The sequence below is a fragment of the Amblyomma mixtum genome, chromosome 5 (assembly GCF_055824585.1).
Source record: "Amblyomma mixtum isolate Tamu chromosome 5, ASM5582458v1, whole genome shotgun sequence".
In the NCBI taxonomy this organism is placed as follows: Eukaryota; Metazoa; Arthropoda; class Arachnida; order Ixodida; family Ixodidae; genus Amblyomma; species Amblyomma mixtum.
This window is the reverse complement of record NC_143016.1, coordinates 158,086,797-158,105,633: the sequence shown is the minus strand read 5'-3', so window position 1 is coordinate 158,105,633 and position 18,837 is coordinate 158,086,797. Positions and strand designations below refer to the sequence as shown.

At 46.9% G+C, this 18,837-nt stretch overlaps 1 protein-coding gene across 1 annotated transcript in view; it reads left to right on the top strand.

The window, feature by feature from the left end:
* Window positions 1-7,123, top strand: part of LOC149344278 (cytochrome P450 4V2-like) — a 49,932-nt gene extending 42,809 nt beyond the window's left edge. The window contains exons 9-11 of the mRNA XM_089546231.1: window positions 1,184-1,250; window positions 3,969-4,148; window positions 6,911-7,123. Of these exons, the coding sequence (XP_089402357.1) occupies window positions 1,184-1,250; window positions 3,969-4,148; window positions 6,911-7,077 (414 nt within the window). The 3' untranslated portion in view covers window positions 7,078-7,123. The remainder of the gene's footprint in view (window positions 1-1,183; window positions 1,251-3,968; window positions 4,149-6,910) is intronic.
* The last annotated feature ends 11,714 nt before the right edge of the window (window positions 7,124-18,837 follow it).

Sequence of the window (18,837 nt, the reverse complement as noted above, 5' to 3'; positions counted from 1 at the left end):
TCAATGCAACTTATATTTAAAAAAACGGCAAATTCACAGATAATACGCTTAAGTTTGGCATATTCATGAAAGAAATGAAAAAGAAATACCAAGCATGGTGGCACCTGCCACCAGCCAGGTTCAAAGGGCACGCTGCTAACATCGGTCCATCTGTATGTCAGAAGAGTGGTGAAAAGTAGAAGCTGCGCTTCGGCGGTAGAAGGGGAATGGAGGAGGACAGCACAGAAGAATTTCTGAGTGAGTGACGCTTGCGAGGTATTATTGCTTGTGTGCTGGTGGTGAAACTTTTGTATTGCATTATTAACTCTTTCTGCCGGACCTCTGCAAATGATTACCTAACCCCTGCTATACCATCTAAAACTAGAAGTCACCACAGCCTAAACATCACGCCTTATTTTGCCCGCACGGACACTTTTAAATACAGTTTTTTTCCGCGTGCAATCGAATATTGGAATTGTTTACCCGGTTCTACTCGCTCTCTTCCTTTAGAGCTGTTTTTAGCGGCTATCGAATAGTTTTTTCGTTTTTCTTGTTTTCACTCCTACTGTTTCGGATGTTTGCCATTGTTGTGCTCCATGTTTTCCTAAACTGTTGTTCACACCCACCCCTGCAATAGCCCAATAGGGCTGCAGTATGTATAAATAAATAAATAAATAAATAAATAAATAAATAAATAAATAAATAAATAAATAAATAAATAAATAAATAAATAAATAAATAAATAAATAAATAAATAAATAAATAAATAAATAAATAAATAAATAAATAAATAAATTACGAGCCGACGCAGAGGAGGGACCCGAAGCCGCCCCCCGCTTAAACGGCGGCCGCTATCCCTCGGGCAGCGGCGGCGTCTTCAGCCAGCTGGAGGAGCTTGATCTGTACTCCCGGGTCGGGGCTGAGCATTAAAGCCGCCCAATAATCAGAGTCGGTAATGAATTGACTCGCGGATAGAGGCTGCGGGCAGTTCCAGATCATATGATTTAGATCGGCTGGCAACGCACTGCAGCGCGGTCCAGTCGGCACCCCGATTTTACTGCATGGCCTGCGCCATAAGCATACATCAATGCGCCGAGGAGTGTGTGCTCTGCGAGGTGTCCCATTTGCGGTCACATGGCTTAGGCGCGCCTGAAACTTCCCGATACTCTTACACATGATTGATGCCGCACTTTGCGAATTGCAGGAGACGCTACGCATGTGTCCCCCTTTCCCTTTGATCGGAAAGGTTCTTGACCAGGATCTCGTCATAGGTAAGACTTTTGTCCTCGAGTGCATTTTGTTGCGAGGGTGAAGAATAAAATTTTCATTTTTTCAATGCAGAATAGGTTCAAGGCATTAACATTCTGCGTGGCCATAGTTTCTTTTTTTTTTGTACACTTGCTCCTAACTATGATGCGCGTTAATGAAACGCTATACTAGGTGTACTTAATTGGGAGCACATGGGTGGAGAGGCCGCACCAAAGAAAGTACGGTGTGTTCTTCAAAAAACGCCTGTTTGCCTTTCAAAATCCCTCTTTTGCCTGGCAAAACTGACTGAGAAAAATCTCAGTCAGTGAACAAAAATGTTTGAAAAGGAGATCTGGAAAGTAGAAAGTGTACGAGCCTCTGAGCGCGCAGACACCTAACTGATTGCAAGGGCTCAAGAGCTTAGATGTAGGATAGCTGCACTTAAGAGGGTATTTCGCCTAAGAATGTCAGCAATTTTTGAAAAAAAAAAGCTTTTTGAGTTCGAAGAGCTCTTTTGTCAGCGTTCTCAGCGCTGTAGTTCACCACGTGCCTGTCACATTCTCTCTTCCAACTCGCCGCAACCAATGGAGCGCTGCGAAGGCAACACGTGACACCCGCACCGCTGTGTGAGGCGTGCTCGTAGGCATGGCGAACGCTCTTTCTGATCACGTGGTTTTGTTTCGCACATGTGCGCCTCGGAATTGCTTGCACCGCAGCGACGACAAGAATGAAATTTGCGAAATTATAAAAACTTATATGAATATTACTCATGGAGGGCTACAAGTTAACTATTCAGTACAACGCAACGAGCCTGCTAAGTTAGCGCTTCTTAGCTGCTTTCTGATGGAGTACATAGGTTAAAATGATACGCCGGAAAACGCGCCCTGCTAACGCATAAAGCCAATTTTTGAAAATTGCTAATAGTCTTAGTTGAAACTGCCTGATTACAATGCGCTGCAGCATCGAACTCAACGCAGTCGAGTGATATTGGCAGTCCGTTCCTGACACATATAAAATATGGTATCATCTTTTGTGCAGATGTCTGTAAAACCCTCTTGATGTCGCATAACAAGCCTTCAAGAAAAGACATGGACGCCTGGCAGTTTCTCACAAATCGCTTCTTTTGAAGAACGCCTTAGTTAATTCAGAACCATTAAAAGAAAAACAAGCACTGGGGCGTTTTTGCATCTCGCATCCATCTAAATGAGGGCGAGGACAGTAGCTTGGGCATGTTGGTTATTCATTTGTGACGGAACAGCGCAAAACACCGGGACAAGAGACAAGCGCTGTACTATAAATGTAGAGCTTTGGCTAATCACAAAGACCAGTTAGTCCGGGAAATAATCAAGGCAGCTTTGATAGCGAGTCTGCGCGACGATTGTGTCAGCACGCCGTCTGTTGCTTTGACAAAGAAAGAATTTGACATGTTAAAAATGTGATTATAAATCTCTGTGATTATTTGTCTTATGTTGTCATTTTTGGACGCTTGAACGATATGGTTGTGACGCATGTGTTTTTTGAGGGGGCGAAGAAGGTATAAGAAGCAGTGTTTCTTCGAAATAAAAATCAGTTGTATGTAAGCGCTTGTCTCTTGTCCGGGTGTTTTGCGCTGTTCCGTCACAAATAAATGAGGGCGACGTGGCTGGGATTCTAGTTTCTGAATGAGCCAACTTTGAGCAAACTTTGGGCTGCGTCAGTCAGGCTGCAGCCATTTGTGTAACTAGTTGTGGAGGTGGTTCTGCCTTCGCGTTACTTTACAGGCGGATCCTGAAAGACCTAATGACACGTGCAGTGCTTCTCCGGAGCTCCCAAAGCAGTCAGCACGTATAGCGTTTGGGAAGTTGCCGCTTGCTGTTTTCTCACGGGACCAATTCTTCTTTTTGAGTCCGTCGAGAGAGTGTACGAGGTGCAGCTACGGCTGGTTACGCGCGGGCACAGCGGCTTGGCGAACAGCTGAAGTTGGGTCGACGTCCTTCACAGCGGCTTGCTGACGCAACCAGGATATAAGGGAGCAGGCGTTGCCTAACATCTGTATGATTGCTGATGAGGCTTCTTTACGTATGCAGTCAGCTGAAAGGTCGTTGAGTATTTCTTCTACAGTTTTCGAGATGCCGTTCGCTTGCGCGAGATTAGCAGCTACAAACTGGCCGGTTACTTGGAAGTGCTATCTTTACTATTAATCGACATTTGCATTGAAATGGGCCTTGGCATTGCAGGCGTCAGGGTTATTAATAATCATTAGCCTACGCAAACTGTGCAAGCGGATCCTAGTGTTGTTTTTGTCGGCACATAAAAAATAATTACGACGCCATATAAAGCAGAATTAGGCGTGAAGACCACGCCGCCTTCCTCAGTAACCTAGTATTCTCCGGCGGTGTGAAGTCCAAATGCTTTTGCCGTTAATGTATAAAGCGTAATTTTTTACAAGAGCGAGCAGAAGCATTGCATGATACAAAAACTTCCTCTTCATCGGTTTTTACTCGCCGCCTCTTTAAAGAACTTAAATTAATGTGTCCAATGGTGTAAATCATTCAAGCATATTCATTAGGAAGTATAAATGTACTCACTGAGGAGTGTACGCGGTTAAAGACCATGCTGTTTTGTGGTCACGTGGTTTTCTGCCAATCACAACCCGAGTATTGATGTATTTACGATCTCTTGAAACAACACCGTGTATATGTGTTTCATGCACTACGATCAAGGGCGGCAGGCTGGAACTAATCTGTCCCTGACTTCTGCAGATGGCCACACTCTGCCCAAGGGCACCTCCTGTTTCATCAACATGTTCAGTCTCCATCGAAATCCAGATCAGTTCGAGAACCCTGAGCAGTACATGCCTGAGAGGTTCATGTCTGAAGAGAACAGCCGCCGGCACCCGTATGCCTACATTCCCTTCTCCGCTGGCCCCAAAAACTGCATAGGTGAGTGGCCTAGGAACGTTCTAGCAATAAATTCCACTGGCAAAATCCATTCCCTAGAAATGTGGCAAAGAGAAATGCATCGACAGAAGGAATACTGCCGTATTTAATCGTAAAAGACCCGCACTCGTGTGAGTGCGGCAACCGCACTTAGGGACCCAGGGATCATAAAAAAAAAAAAACAGAAACTGAGACCGCCACGACTCAGTTCTTCAATGCGCGACTGGATGGTGCTAGCTGCTTTTCAGCCGTCCGTCATCATCATCGCCGCTGCTGTTCGTCATTCACTGCGGCCGTGAAACTTGAACTGATCGGCCACACCGAGCAACACAGCAATCGGATGGCTAGACGCAAGTACGACGTCGACAAGATATGTGTGTGAACTTGGCGCCTCCAGAAAATTGACCTCGCTCTGACCAATAAAGCCCGATAGGCTTTTTATGGAAAACCATTCAACTCTCCAAAACTTGGAGAGGCGCCTGTAAGTTACACTCATGGCGTTAACGGTTACGCGCTGTGAACTACGATTGCATGCTTGGAAGCTCTGGCTATTGCCCGCCGCGTGGAAATAACGCCAGTGTACTTCAAGGGAAACCGAGGATGCATGCATTGACTAATGAACAGGCACCAGCAGTCCATACAGAGTCTAATGAACAGGCATGGGCAGCATCGAAGATCCATGTATCTTCGGTACTATCATTCGATATATTTTTTGTACCGATATTAGGTACCGCTGGCCAAAAATGAGAGTACCGGGATAGTGGCACCGAATATACCTTTTAGTGTGCTGTGTATTTTAATGAGATTCGTTACTCAAAAAAAGAAGCCTGCCGCAGATTTCCTGGCCGCTGCGAGCCAGAATTTGGGCCAGCGGTGCTAGCTTATGCAGTAGCACGCTTAAAAAAGAGAGGAATTAGGAAAAGAGACGATGTCAATCCCGTTGGCCCGGTAAGTTGTCTATCATGCCATCTTCATTGTTTAGCAGGCAGACGAAATATATGCTGCGCTTCTTGACACTCAGCGACAGTATGGACGAAGAGGCAAGGTCACCTTTACGATAGAAACATGTTAAAACAACGAATTTAAAGTTTATATCGTTTACAACAGAAATCGAAGAATTTTCCCTTCATACTCAAGAGTTGACAGGACATTTGTTATTTCTTTGGAAGCACGATAAAGGTGAAACGCTGTTCCACACGCGAATAATTGGGGTCATCAACTCCGGCAGCGTCGAAGGCGTCAATCAGTTCTTGCATCCCTTTCCCTTACAAGAGCAATACTACAACAATTAGCTGTCAAAAGGAAGTATTGAAACTTGAATTTCTTATCTCAGCCTCGTGGAACCTCGAGTATACGAAGATATACGCCTCAGTATTATTCGCTGATAATACTCATCGTCACAAACCAGAACACGACAAAGCTGCCTTGGGCTGTTGCAGAGAGGCTTTATTTCATTGTTCGTTTCGAGGATTGCATTAGAACCACAAGTGGGTGAAAATCGAAAAAAAAAAAAAAAACGTGTGGGTCTTACACGAGGAAGCACGGTAATAGCTGGCCGTTGCCTGAGAATTCCGGCCAACGTCAATAAATTCCCTTTCGTTTGCAAGGGTTTGCATGGTTACGTATGTCTACTGCGAGAAATAATACGCGCGCTTTTCGAGTGGCAGCTAAACCACATGTGTTTGGGCATTCGTGAAACAAACAGGACGATAAAACGGCAACTGGTAGACAAATATTGCAATGCTTTCGAGGGTATCGGCTGCGTGATGTTACATGAATGCCACAGCTTCGCAAGAGAGTTGGGCACGTGTCAGCTGGGGCCGCCAATCTTGAAACGACAGTTACGCATGGGACAGAAGACCGTCAAACCAGTGCGGCGCGTCCCGCCAAGTTGCCGTCGAGTCGCACGTGAGAAACCAGCGGCGACGCTCTTTTGAGCCGCTGGTCTTCGAAGGGGTTCCTTGCCGTCACCGGCCGTGCTCGTACAGGGGGACCGGCGGTCGTTTGAGCCGTGCCTTCTGGGCCACTTGGAATGATACTGGGACTCAGGGAGGAAGGCTGGACGCTTGTTTATTACACCAGGTCCCCCTCGTCTCTTCTTATAGCACTGGATAACACAGCTTCAAGAAAATGCCCAATAAACAAACTAAGGTTCACACTCTGGGACATTAGGTATCGTACACCGTCAGCGTTTCTTCTCACATTTGGAGCAGGCCACAAATCATGTCACCAATATGGCGTATTAGTCTAGTTGGTTAACTTATGTCTTGCTGATTCAGCGCAATCAAAGTGAAGGAAAGTGAATAATAGAATTCAGCGCCCGTGTCCTCCATTCATCTCAGTCATTCGCTCTTGTTGCGCTCATTATGTAAGAAGAATCACGCCACTGCACACTTTTTCTCAGCTGTCGTAACACGCACCGTAAAGTTGCTGAGTTGCGAGGCTAGTCGCACGCACTCCGGCGAGCAGCGTGTCACTCCCGGATTTCAGGGATCCAGGGGTCGCCGCCACCGCCGCTGGTCTGACGGACTCACTCCAACGACGATGAGCTATACAGTGACGCCCCTTGATGCAGAATTGAAAAGCTGGCTTAACCACCGGTGACCATCGTTGACCGCCTCGCCGCCGTCTCCTACAAACACGAGGGGATGCACTCGGAGGAGTTTCAGATGCTGGGCGCAGGCGTTGTGTTGATGAACGCGACAGACGCTACTGCTTAACTCAAAAGCCTCGTCTAAAGCGTTTCCTTTTCTACGCGCTCGCAGGCCAGAAGTTCGTCATGATGGAGGTAAAGGTCGTGCTGGCCAAGATCCTCTCCAAGTTTACCGTAGAGTCCACACGCCCCCTCGAAGAAGTGGAAATGACGTTCGAGATCGTCCTCAAAGCAAAGGGAGGACTCCCTGTCTGGTTCCGCAGGCGGCACCACTCGTAGCCCTCATCCAACCGCATCTGTACAGAAATAAAAGTGTATTCATGGCCGTAAAGCGTGCGTTGTCATATCAGGTTTGCTAGCGCACTGGTGAATTTTGGCATCGGAGTGCCTCTCTCTTTGTATTGGAATAAATAGTCTGTTTGTGCATACAACCAGCCCGTACCTATCAGAATGAAACAACAGCCTCTTCCAAACACTTTTTCAGCGAGATTCTCTCACAGATGGTGTCAGTAGGCCAGCTGCAGCGAAGCGGTGAATAATGTAATCGTTTTCTGTTTAGCCATTGATTTAAAAATTCAGTTGTGACTCTGATGAAACGACTCACCGTTTATGCGTAGCGACCAAACGCGCACTGCGCTAGGTAGTCGTAAATGTGCAGTCTATAAACCGTCTAAACAAAACGTAACCTGGAAACGGGGTTTTTGTCTCCGCTGTGCAGCGGAACACTTATGGCAATGAGTAGGCTCTAAATCTGTGTAAGGTAAAGAGACCCCCTTTTTTTTACCCTTCGGGACCTTTTGCTCTTTGTGGGTGCCGTAGGGGCTCCGATATACCACAGGTAGCAAATCCCGTTGTCCGGTTGCATTTTGCGAGGACGATGACAATTAGTTTTAGTGGAGCCAGAGTTAACTGAAATGTATTACACGTGACTGTCAATTCCTGAGGGCGAACTAAAGGGCTTGAAACTAAGTGGACGACGGCGCAGCGAGCTATGGAGACGAAAACGATAGGTGTAACGCTATGAAGAACCTCATCGTCCTTACATCTGTCTACCGTGGAGGAAAGCGGTGTGGGTCGAAGAGGAAGGCCCGGTGAATGATCTTCTAGCTGAAATGAAGAAGAGGAGATGGACATGGACTGTGCGTGAAAGGTTGAAGGCAGATAGCTGAGTACATTCGAAGAGGCGGCAAACGTAGCGTGGGGCGAGAAAAGTGTGGTGGACCGGATGAGATTAAGAAGTTTGCGGGGATAAAGAGGCTGCAGCCGGCCCAGTACATTGCAGTGCACTTAGGCTCATTACGGTGTACATTTATTATGAAATATGAACATTGGTTTAAGATATTTGGCGATAGTAGGCCAGATATTTTAATGGTCACTAAAATACTACATTTATATAGACATTCATGAACAATTGTTAAATAGATTGTTCAGTGAAAGTACGGTAGATGAAACCCAGAATATAAATCGTAACGTTCATTTGCGTTTTGCCCTGTGGTAAACGTCATGCAAAGGTAATCCGGTATAGGAGGAAGAAATATGCTAACCAAATAAGCGTCCACATTTTCTGCATTCATAATATTCTTGTAATGCTTAATTCACTGCTATAAGCAAGTGAATTTAGGAATGAAGAGAGAGTCGGTGCTCACAAGAAGAAAGGTAGGCGTGACCAGAGGTCGGCGACGTTTTTTCATCCGTATATCCGGCCCCATCGTTCAGGACACAAGACACATGTCTAAGCAGCGAAAGAGAGAAAAAGTACTTCGCTTCTGCTGTTGAACGCTGCTTTTTCCTAGTTTACGTACCGAGAAACATGCACCTGCTTGGATCGGTTTGAGACAATAGTGAGGTAATTTCAAAGGAGCGCGAAAGCCCGATAAGGACACAGAGAATACGAGGCAGTAACAGCCGGTACAAAAACTACGTGGAGCAAGCAGAGCACGTTCATTATGGTGAACAAAATAATAGACATAACAATTGATACGTATGTGCCGTAACAAGTCAATAGTCCTTGCATAAAAAGGGCGTAACTAGTACCTATGCACACAGTTAATGTAAAGAAGGATTTTGCTTCAAAATAACAAAATAACAGCCGAATCAGCAGTTCGTGTCAGCTTCGCGACGCTGCTCTTCGGCGCACATTCGATGCTGGAGCGCGTTGTTAACCCACCGTCGGGCAAAGCACGGAACTTCATCAAGATTGTCGCTTCCGCCGTACGCCGTAAGCCAACTGTAGCGCTTCTGGGATTTCACTTGTATTTCACTTGTGAATAGGAATTCTGTTTTTCAGAAGACAACGCCTGATGATGCATGTAGTGAGTACCTTCAGCTCTTTCTCCCAGTTGATAACGATTGTTTCCCTACCGTCGAGATAGTGCCGTCAAAAAAGGCACAAAAGCCATGGAGAACTACTCGCCTGGTACGACTGGTAAAAAAGAAGCATAAACATAAGCTGTTTGCGACATTCATAAAAAATAAAGCTCGTGATGTTCTGGCCAGTAACAAATCCATGAGGAAACGCTTAAACAATGAAATTAGATAATCTAGGACTGCTTATTATGATTATTTGTTTAATACGCACCTCTCCCACAGCCCAAGAGAAATGTGGAGGAGCCTAAATATTCTTCTAACTCGAAGTAGCCACCCATAGGATCTTAAGAGCCTGGTGTGGAACCTCCTACCCCACTACTAACATACAAAGACATACTTCAGCACTTAAGATTATCCCGTCAGGTCTACCCTCCGCCGCCTAAGACACTGAACAAAGGGGAGGAACAACACCTCCGAAAGCTACAGACACACACTTACAACAACCCACGAAGACTACACGCCATAGACCCGGAGTCATTCGACTCACACTGCAAATTCTGCGGAGAGAAGGCAGACCTGTACTATATGGTATGGGCCTGCCAACGAAATCAGGAGATCACTGTCATTAACCAGCCAACGCTGGAGGGGTGGGAGGCAGCGCTGAGCAGCTCGGACGAAACGAGTCAAAAGCGACTCATCGAATGAGCCCGGACAGCAGCCTACGCCAATGGGGCTCCGGACTGAGGGCTCCACCCGCCGCTACAACCTCCTGAACAATTTCATTAAAATATTTTTCCCACCACTATTCACGGCAAAGAAATAGCCGGCTCATCCCTGCTAATGCCTTAAACTAATATTTCTCTGAAGTTAGAAACAGTCTATACAATCCAGGTACTTCTTGTTTTTAGGATGACAGACTAGAGGAATCGATGTTTCTGGAGCCAATAAATGAAGGTGAGGTGTATTCGCTGTGTAAGAGTTTAAAGAACACGCCAAGGCTCGATTCACGTAATATTCAAAGTACTTACCTGTTGGCTGCAGAAACATTGATTCCTCTAGTCCGACATACAAGAAACGAAAAGTACCTGGATTGTGTAGACTGTTTCCAACTTCAGAGAAATATTTGTTGAAGGCCAGGGATGAGCCGGCTATTTACTTGATCTAAGCAGGTGCATGTTTCTCGGCAGACGTGCAATATTTTTAAGGCGAAAGCCTTTAATGGCTCATACTCCCGACAGTCCATCGGCATTAGATCCAGCCCTCGGGGTAACTGCGTAATTTCCTTCCCTCAAATGCAATTTTCGTTTTCTTCATTACAGACATTCTTTCTCTTTCTTCGTTCACTCCCACTTCCTCCCTTCCTGTACGGTGCGGTTCGGGTGTCCACCGAGATGACAGAGAATTACGGCGCCATTTCCTTTCCTCAAAAAGCGTTGCGTACAAAGGGCAAGGCATCGCGCCCAACGGGTGGTGGCGTTCCGTGGACTTCACGGCAGCGCTACAACACGCTGTCGCGTTCCACTCGTAAAGCCGAAACTTAAGCGTCATTAATCAGCAGTTAATTAGTATTAAGGCGAAAGCCTTTAATGGCTCATGCTCGCGGTGTCCGTCCGGGCGCTGTAATCGTGCCAGCTGTGGCCTCTCCTCCGCGCTGCGGCGCAACCTCCTCCCCTCCTTAGCAACCGGCGCGCCGGTGGGGGGAGCAGCTGTGCGTAGCAACCGTGACGTCACACATTAGTGGTAGAACGAGCGTGCGCGCGTCGTCGGTGGGAGCTACACCGCCGCTCCTTCGCCAGACGTCTCGTTGCAGTTGTGTGAGTACGACGCATGGCTCCGAAGCGGCCCAGTGATTCTGGACCAATCGGTTCGGGGGAGCTGCAGTGGGTTGATCACAAGGCTTTCGCCACGCACACTTTTGTAATGCCCCGTCCTACGGATGCGCTTAAGTCTTAATCAGTGCATAACAAATTCGGCGAAACCGTCACGCCTTGCACGTACAACGCTTAAACGAGATTCTGGTGCACTGGGAGGGCGATACTGTATATGCTAGTATGCGCCCGTTACATTTCCAATTTTGTGTTACAGCTTAGCTTCGCTCTGCAAGCGAGTCCATCCCTTTAAATAAAACAGATGCGTCGTCTTAGTGCGAAGAATGTGCCCGCCATGTCACTCACAGTACAAGGAGATATCCAACCTATTTAGGAAAAGCGGAGTGCGAAGCGGATGGTCAGTCACCTGCGCTGCCTCAGGCGTGTGTATTCCAACGATGGGCGTCAAGGAGAGGTAGCCTTTGAATGTCTTCCCTCCGTACTCCTTGCTCACTTCGTGCACAGCGCTGAAGATTTCTGGGAGAACGGAAAATGGAGAGATAGACAGAGCGAGGAAAAAAGAATCGCCATTCCCTCCGTGCTGAGCACCGTAGAAGGCAAAGCTGTGAACATGGAAGTGCGCGGGAAATAGGCCTCAAGGACCTACAGTATATAGATTAAGATTCCTAGCCGCACGCATAGAAATAACTGATGCTATATCTCCAGGTTACGCACACATAGTTTTGACGTAGTTTACGACGGATAAACGAAGGATCTCTACTTAGTGAGTGTAAAAGGCAGCGTCTGATGAGTTGTTTCTTGCCGCTGTAATTTTTTTTCGAGTGACAAAAACATGAAAGCACGGGCAGGACATACTTACAGAGGCGGGATGCCCCTTCTCTCACAGTAGGGAAAAAGGGAAGAGGTTGGGAAGGGAAGGTTGGGAAGAGGTTGGGTTAGGAAGGGAAGGTTGTAGGGAAGAGCTGGCACATGAGTTCGGAATGCACTGAACAACGCAGCACAGAAGTAGGTACAACTCACTGTGCGCAGTGCAGCAAAATATGGTAGGCAAGCAGAATGTGTCAGTAATTAAAGTGTGACTAAATATAGATAAAAAATGCAAGTGGCTGATTTGGAAGTAGCCTAAATTCTGTGATCGCCACTAGCAGACAAAGAAAAATGTAGATAAAAAGTCAAGCAAGTAAGCCGTAACTACGCAAAGAGCTCTGCACCCTAACGGGTAATAAGTGTAAATCCCTAATCGTGGCAAGGTGGGGTGAGAGTTCGTTTCTTCAAAAAATTATATTTTAAGCTTTTGCGATCATCTGATAGAGAGTTTCTTTAACTTTCAAAAATATATTACAACTGCTTATTCACGATTTCAAAACTAATTTTTCCGTTCATTTTCGTCGTTACGTTGACTGGAAAAGTGTGTTTTCAGAGACTTTGTTCGTTTTTCGCAAAACAGCGACCGCTGTGAAGACCAAGAAGGTCTGGTACAGCGAGCTCAACGGGCGGCAGTGGCCAGCGGAGCCCTGGACTGAGGGCAACCGACCACTGATTAGAGGCGGACGACTTCGACAGAGAAGACTCCTGGGGGTAAAATCAAGGAGAAAACGTCTCTGAAGATGCTCCCAAACCGCAGGAAAAAGGACTAGAGTAAAATAAAGTTTTTCCTTCCTTCCTTCCTTCGCAAAACAATATTTTTGGAGGTTGCGGAACCATTTTCTCGCGAAATATAAAGCACAACCAAACTTATTTACAGATGTTAATATACGTCTTTAACATAACTGGCAGCATAATCATTACCCTTAAGTTCATTTGTTGTCTTCTGACTAAAAGAAATAACATTCACGAGAGGCAACGTAATCGTATCGGCAAAGAAAGACATACTAAATCTAGTTTTTGTTCGAAGCTGATAATTTTAGTACAGTTTAGGTAAAGCATTGGTACATACTCTTGTAAAAAGTGTCAACGCTCTGCATTTTAGGTAAAACGTATAATAGTGGAAAAATAAAAACAAAACTATAAGTTATAAAACGTTGGTGTGGTTTTTTGGGGTTTAGGGTCCCAAAGCGACTGAGGGTATGAGAGACGCCGCAGTGAAGGGCTCCGGAAATTTCGACCACACGGGGTTTTTAACGTGCACTGACATCGCACAGCACACGGGCCTCTAGAATTTCGCCTTCAAGAAATTCAGCCGCCGCGACCGGGATCGTACCCGCGTCTTTCGGGTCAGCAGCCGAGCGCCGTAACCACTGAGCCACCGCGGCGGGGCTATAAGTTATAAAACATTTTAAACTAGTTTTGAGCTCTAATGCAAGCTGCGTCTATCTACAAATTTCCTCGCAACTTTTATAGCCATAGTTTTTATTGCAACTGTTGCGCAACCAACTTTTGAAATTCATTTTCAAAGTTTCGGCCCACCATAAGCAACGATGTGTGTGCAGCTTAAAAAAATTCAGCTCGCGTTCCTCTAGCTCTTTCTGGAACGATAGTTATGGGCTTTTTGCTTTGTCTTGATTAAGTGCGCGGAACCCAATTGGGATTCTATAGAGCAGTCTCGGATGTGAGAAATAGGGTGGAAATAATAGGAGCCTGAACGAAATTTCCTAACAAGGAGTTATGCTCAACATAGGCGAGCCAACAAAGGATGACTTCGCTCCACCATGATGTGAGCAATAAAATGCCTTACAAATGCAGGTATCATTCCGAAAATGGCGCCATGGCGTACAATTTCTTCTGTCTGAACCTCTCCAGTGCAAACCCCGAATGTTCAGTGCTCTAAAACTGAAACAGTGAATCTTAACTAGGCACTCAGTTCCCAGTGGAGCAAACGCAACTGCTGACTACGGGAATCGACCGTTAAAAATAATGCTTCAACTTTAACGGCATTTTCTTCCGTCTTTCTGCCACCGTTACGTGAGTGTCGTTGCATATCGCCGAATCTAAAGGCGTCCGAAAGACCGTAAAAATTAATAAACCTTTATGAGAACATATAGTAGTTCTGTTGCAAGAAATTTCAGTGGTCTGGGCGAGAGCTTTAATTTATTGCTTGTGCTTTTTTATCTGGTCAGTTTAATTATTGTCAGACTACACATGACCAAAAGGGTACATAATTAGTGTATTTCTTTTTTGCCTTGGTTTTCACTATGCCGGAAGCAGATAACGTAAACAGCCGCTGCGGTGGCTCAGTGGTTATGGTGCTCGGCTGCTGACCCGAAAGACGCGGGTTCTATCCCGGCCGCGGCGGTTGAATTTCTTTGGAGGAGAAATTCTAGAGGCCCGTGTACTGTGCAATGTCCGTGCACGTTAAAGAACCCCAGGTGGTCGAAATTTCCGGAGCCCTCCACTACGGCTTCTCTCATAGCCTTAGTCGCTTTGGGACGTTAAACCCCATAAACCAAACTAAACCAAACCAAACCAAACCAGATAACGTAAACAATGGTGAAGGATATATCTTTCTGCCGCAGGTTCTTTGCCGTTCGGTTACTCCCACTGTAAACGTCAACGGGGGGCTTCTATGTGTCAGGCACGGAGAGGTCTAGCGGCAGAGCGGCGGCGGCAGCATCCGACCGAGGCCGACGTCCAAGCGTTCCCTCTAGCGCGTGCCCACCGCTTCGTCCTCTTCCGCATTCCGAAACGGTGGCGCTACAAGTTGAAACACAAGAATGTCGAAACTGTGTTGCGCAATTAGGATTAAATGGGGGGACATGAGCGAAGAACAGCGTCTATGTGTGGAGAAGCCGCTGAAAGAAGCCATTGCACTGTCACGCCATAGCCTTCAAATAGGAGCTTAAGAGTCGCCACGGCGCTCAGCTGCTGGCCCGAATGAAGGAATGAATGAAAAACTTTATTGTACTACAAGGGTGTTTTCTCTCAGCGTAGGTGGAGCCGTCAGTCCAGGGTGCCCTTTGCAGTCTTGCGAGCCCTGTCGATCAGCTTGAGCTGCTCTTCAGGCTTCGAGCTGGACAGCGCAGCCTCCCACTGCTCCGGTGTTGGTGGGTTGTTTATCGGCGCTGCCTGCATTTTCTGGCAGGCCCATGTAAAGTGGTAAAGCGTTGGGTGTTCACCGCATTGCGGGCATTTGTTGTCATATCTGGAAGGATAGATTTTGCTGAGTAAACTCAGATTGGAGAATGTATTAATCTGCAGTTGTCTCCAGGCAACCGACTGCTCTCTACTAAGGTCTTTGTGGGGAGGAGGGTAGGTCCGAAAGACGCTAGTTCAATCCCGGCCGCGGCGGATGAATTTCGATGGAAGCTCAATTCTAGAGGCCCGTGTACTGTGCGATGTCAGTGGAGGTTAAAGAACCCCAGGTGGTGGAAATTTCCGGAGCTCTTCACTACGGCGTCCCTCATAGCTTGAGTCGCTTTGGTACGTTAAACCCCCACAAATCAAATCAAATCTTTTTTTTTTGTGCTCACCCGGTCTTCAGGATCAAAAAGAAAACGTGCGCGTCCCAGAACGGCAGGATTAAAATGCAATAAAGCGACGATTTCAAACATCTAAACAAAACACTACACGCTGAGCGGTATAGTTGGGGAGACGGTCGAGTGATCTAAGATATCAGAAAACGTAGCTTGTCTGTTCGCGCCGTCGCTTGTTCGAATCCTACTTGGGACCACAGTATAGAAAAGTCGTAGAGCGAAAGCTGTCATACGGACCCTTCCTTACGGAATAGCAACGTGATTCGCAAACACCCGGTCACGTGAGCCGAATTGGTGGTCATGTGACCATGCTGACATCACGGGTCATGACACGACCTGCGCGGTCCGCGTGACGAGCACGCACGTAACCGTGCGCCCCTTGTGATCGTTGTATTAGCCCAGGTTGCCATGAAGTGCACAGAAGCGTGAACTGCTGTGCGAGTTAACTATTGACGTTCTAGCAAAAGAAACACCGGCAATAACCGATACACAGGGCAGAAGAAGGCACACGCACAATATCGCCTTTTCAATGTAAACACAGAAAGCAGCATTGACTCAGGGAAATCCGTTACAAAGGCCCTCTGCGAAGTGTGTACCGCAAAATGATCCGGCAGCACAAGTCCCTTGAAGGCGTGTTTCAAAAATCTTGACACAGACTTGTGTATCGAACCCTCTTCGGCCACTATTGTCCTAAAGCTATTGCTGGGAATATGCGTCTTCCAAGTGGAGAAGATACTAAAGACATCTCAGGGATATCAGCGACAGTGCGTGTGCGCCTTCTTCTGTCCTATGTTTCGGTTTTCACATTCTTTTTTTTTTTCATTGCGAAAGCAATACTGCTAGCACTTTTCTGCCGTCGGTGGATGTCGTTCCTTTGCTCCAGCGCAGCTGCGGCACACGGCCACGTGACAGCGTGACGTCACGACCAGAGGAGAGCAGGGGCCCCAACTCGTCTCTTCGGCCGTAGTCGTTCCTTCGCTCGGCGCGGCGGCTACCATGTGGCGGCCTCCTCGGCCCGCCGCGCGAGGGCGCTCGCTAGGAGAGGATAAACGGGGCGCCGCAGGCGCGCTCCTCTTAGTAATGTCTGAGGAGCTATACAAGGCGTCGCTGGAGCGACGTGCTGCGCGCAAACGCCGGCGCCGTGCCGAGGAGACAGATGAAGAAAGGCAAGGGCGGTTGGCTAAGCAACGCGCCTATGCCGCAGAATGGCGAGCCCGGCGGCGTTCTAGAAGTTCAGTGAGCGAGAGTAGTATGCCAAACCACCAGCAGAGCCAAGCGCAGCCAGGGAGCTATTGCTTTTGCAATCACTCATGCTTAACCAGAGCTAAGCCACAGCTAATTTTTTCCTAGGCCACAAAGTTTGTAGGTGGTGTACTTCACTGCAGCTCTTAAACATAAGCCAAACAGGAGCTGCAGAATAGCAACAGATTTCGATCAGTTACGAGCGTTATGCAGCCTAGCGTCAACACTTGACACTTTGGAAGTTTTGGAATCCTTGGATTAGTTCTTGAGGCTCGGACTTAGGTTGGCCGTGGTCTCCGGGCAATGTTCACCGCAGTCTAGCACGAATGGGAGCTGAAAGCAATTCACGCTGAAAAGCATTTCATTAAGTGGGAGCGTCAGCAAAAGCTCAGACACTGCTTAATCAGGGCGCGGAATACACATATGTAAAAGTGCTAGAAAACATCTTTTGCGAGTGCGCAGCGCTACGATTGCCATAAGCAGCAAAGTTGTAATATACGAATAAGGAAAGGTGTCATGCTGGGCGACGTAATCTCGCCGCTCTTATTAGTCGCGTGCATACAATACCTATTCCGGTTGTTGGAGTGAAAATTTTGGGGGTGAAAATAATGTCATAACACGCGTAACACGTGTCCACATTCACTCCTTCGGACAGTCAGGGGGGTTCATCGTTCGATATTCTGCGAAGGAGGATCATTGCAGCTGCTAACAGAATGGCACTGCAGAGCTCTCATTGCATACATGTGCTCCACGTTCAAACACTCTATGGTCATCCCTCTTGATAATGTAGGGCAAGGCAAGGAGAAACAAGGGATAATTTGCGGGGCAGTGTGTTCAAAAATAGATATGCTAGACAGGCCCATTGGTTCAGCTTCATTATGAGACATCATCATCATCAGCTTGACTACGCCCACTGAGGGGCAAAGACTTCTCCCATACCACCTCTGTCCTTTGTCAGCTACGGCCACCGCATCCACGACACTTCTCAATCTCGTCCGCCCACCTAACTTTCTGCCGGCCCCTGCTACGCTTGCTTTCGCTTGGAATCCACTCCGTTACCTTTTGGGATCAGTGGTCATCTTGCCTTCGCATTACATGCCCTGCCCAAGCCCATTTATTCGTCTTGATTTTGACTAGAATGACATTAACACGCGTTTGTTCCCTTACCCACTCTGCCCGCTTACGGTCTCTTGACTTTACACCTACCAATTTCTTTCAATAGCTCGCTACTTGGTGCTTAACTTATGCTTAACGCTTTTCGTCATCCTCCACGTTTCCGCCCCGTAAATCAGTACTGGTAAGAAACAGCTATTATGTGCAAACTGTCATTCATCATCTGAGAGAACCTGCCATATGCGCTCCATCTCATTCTTGTTCTAGTTATTTCCCTCTCATGATACGGATCAGCGGTCGCTGCCTGCCTGAAGTAGACGCATTCCCTCACCACTTCAAGTCCCTCGCTACCACTCGTGAATTGCTATTTACTGTTGTTGAAAATTACTTTCGTTTTCCGCATGTTAATGTTTGTTCGCGCCGTTCTGGTCTGCCTGTGTCTCTCATTGATCATGCTTTGCAGTTCACTTCCTGAGTGACTTAGCAAGGCAATGTCATCAGCGAATCGCAAATTACTTACGTATACTCTATTGCCTCTTATCTTCAACTCTTCAAGATACAGGTCTAGGCACATCTCTTACAGACGGGGAATAGCATTGGCGAGGTCGTGTCACCCTGCCTGACAGCCTTCCTTATTGGAATTTTATTGCTGACTTTATGAATAACTATGGCTGCTGTGCAATCGTTGTAAGTACCTTCCAGTATTTTCACACAATACTCTTCAACACCCTGACTACTCCCATTCTTACCCATTAGGAGTCACACAGCGCAAAAACGAAGCGTCTCCACATACAATCGCTAAACGAGCCCTGAGAGATGTACTATCGCGTGACTAGCTCCGAAGGTACCCTCAAGGCTGCAAATCGTCAGCGGCGCTCATTTCGTGACGAGCGATGCCAGCAGAAAACTGGCTTCGATGCTTACTATTTTAGTTTTAATACCTCTCTTACTGCCCGAAGCTCACTTTTCTGCCTTTATTTCCGTTTTCTATAATCAACAATGCCTCTACTACGCAAAATACTGCAACAATTTTTGCAACCTTTATTTTTAGCTGCTCTCTTAGACTATGAATGCCTCCGAAAGTTAGTGTTGCTTAACGTGCCTTAATCGGGACCTCTATATTTCACATAAGTGTGGTA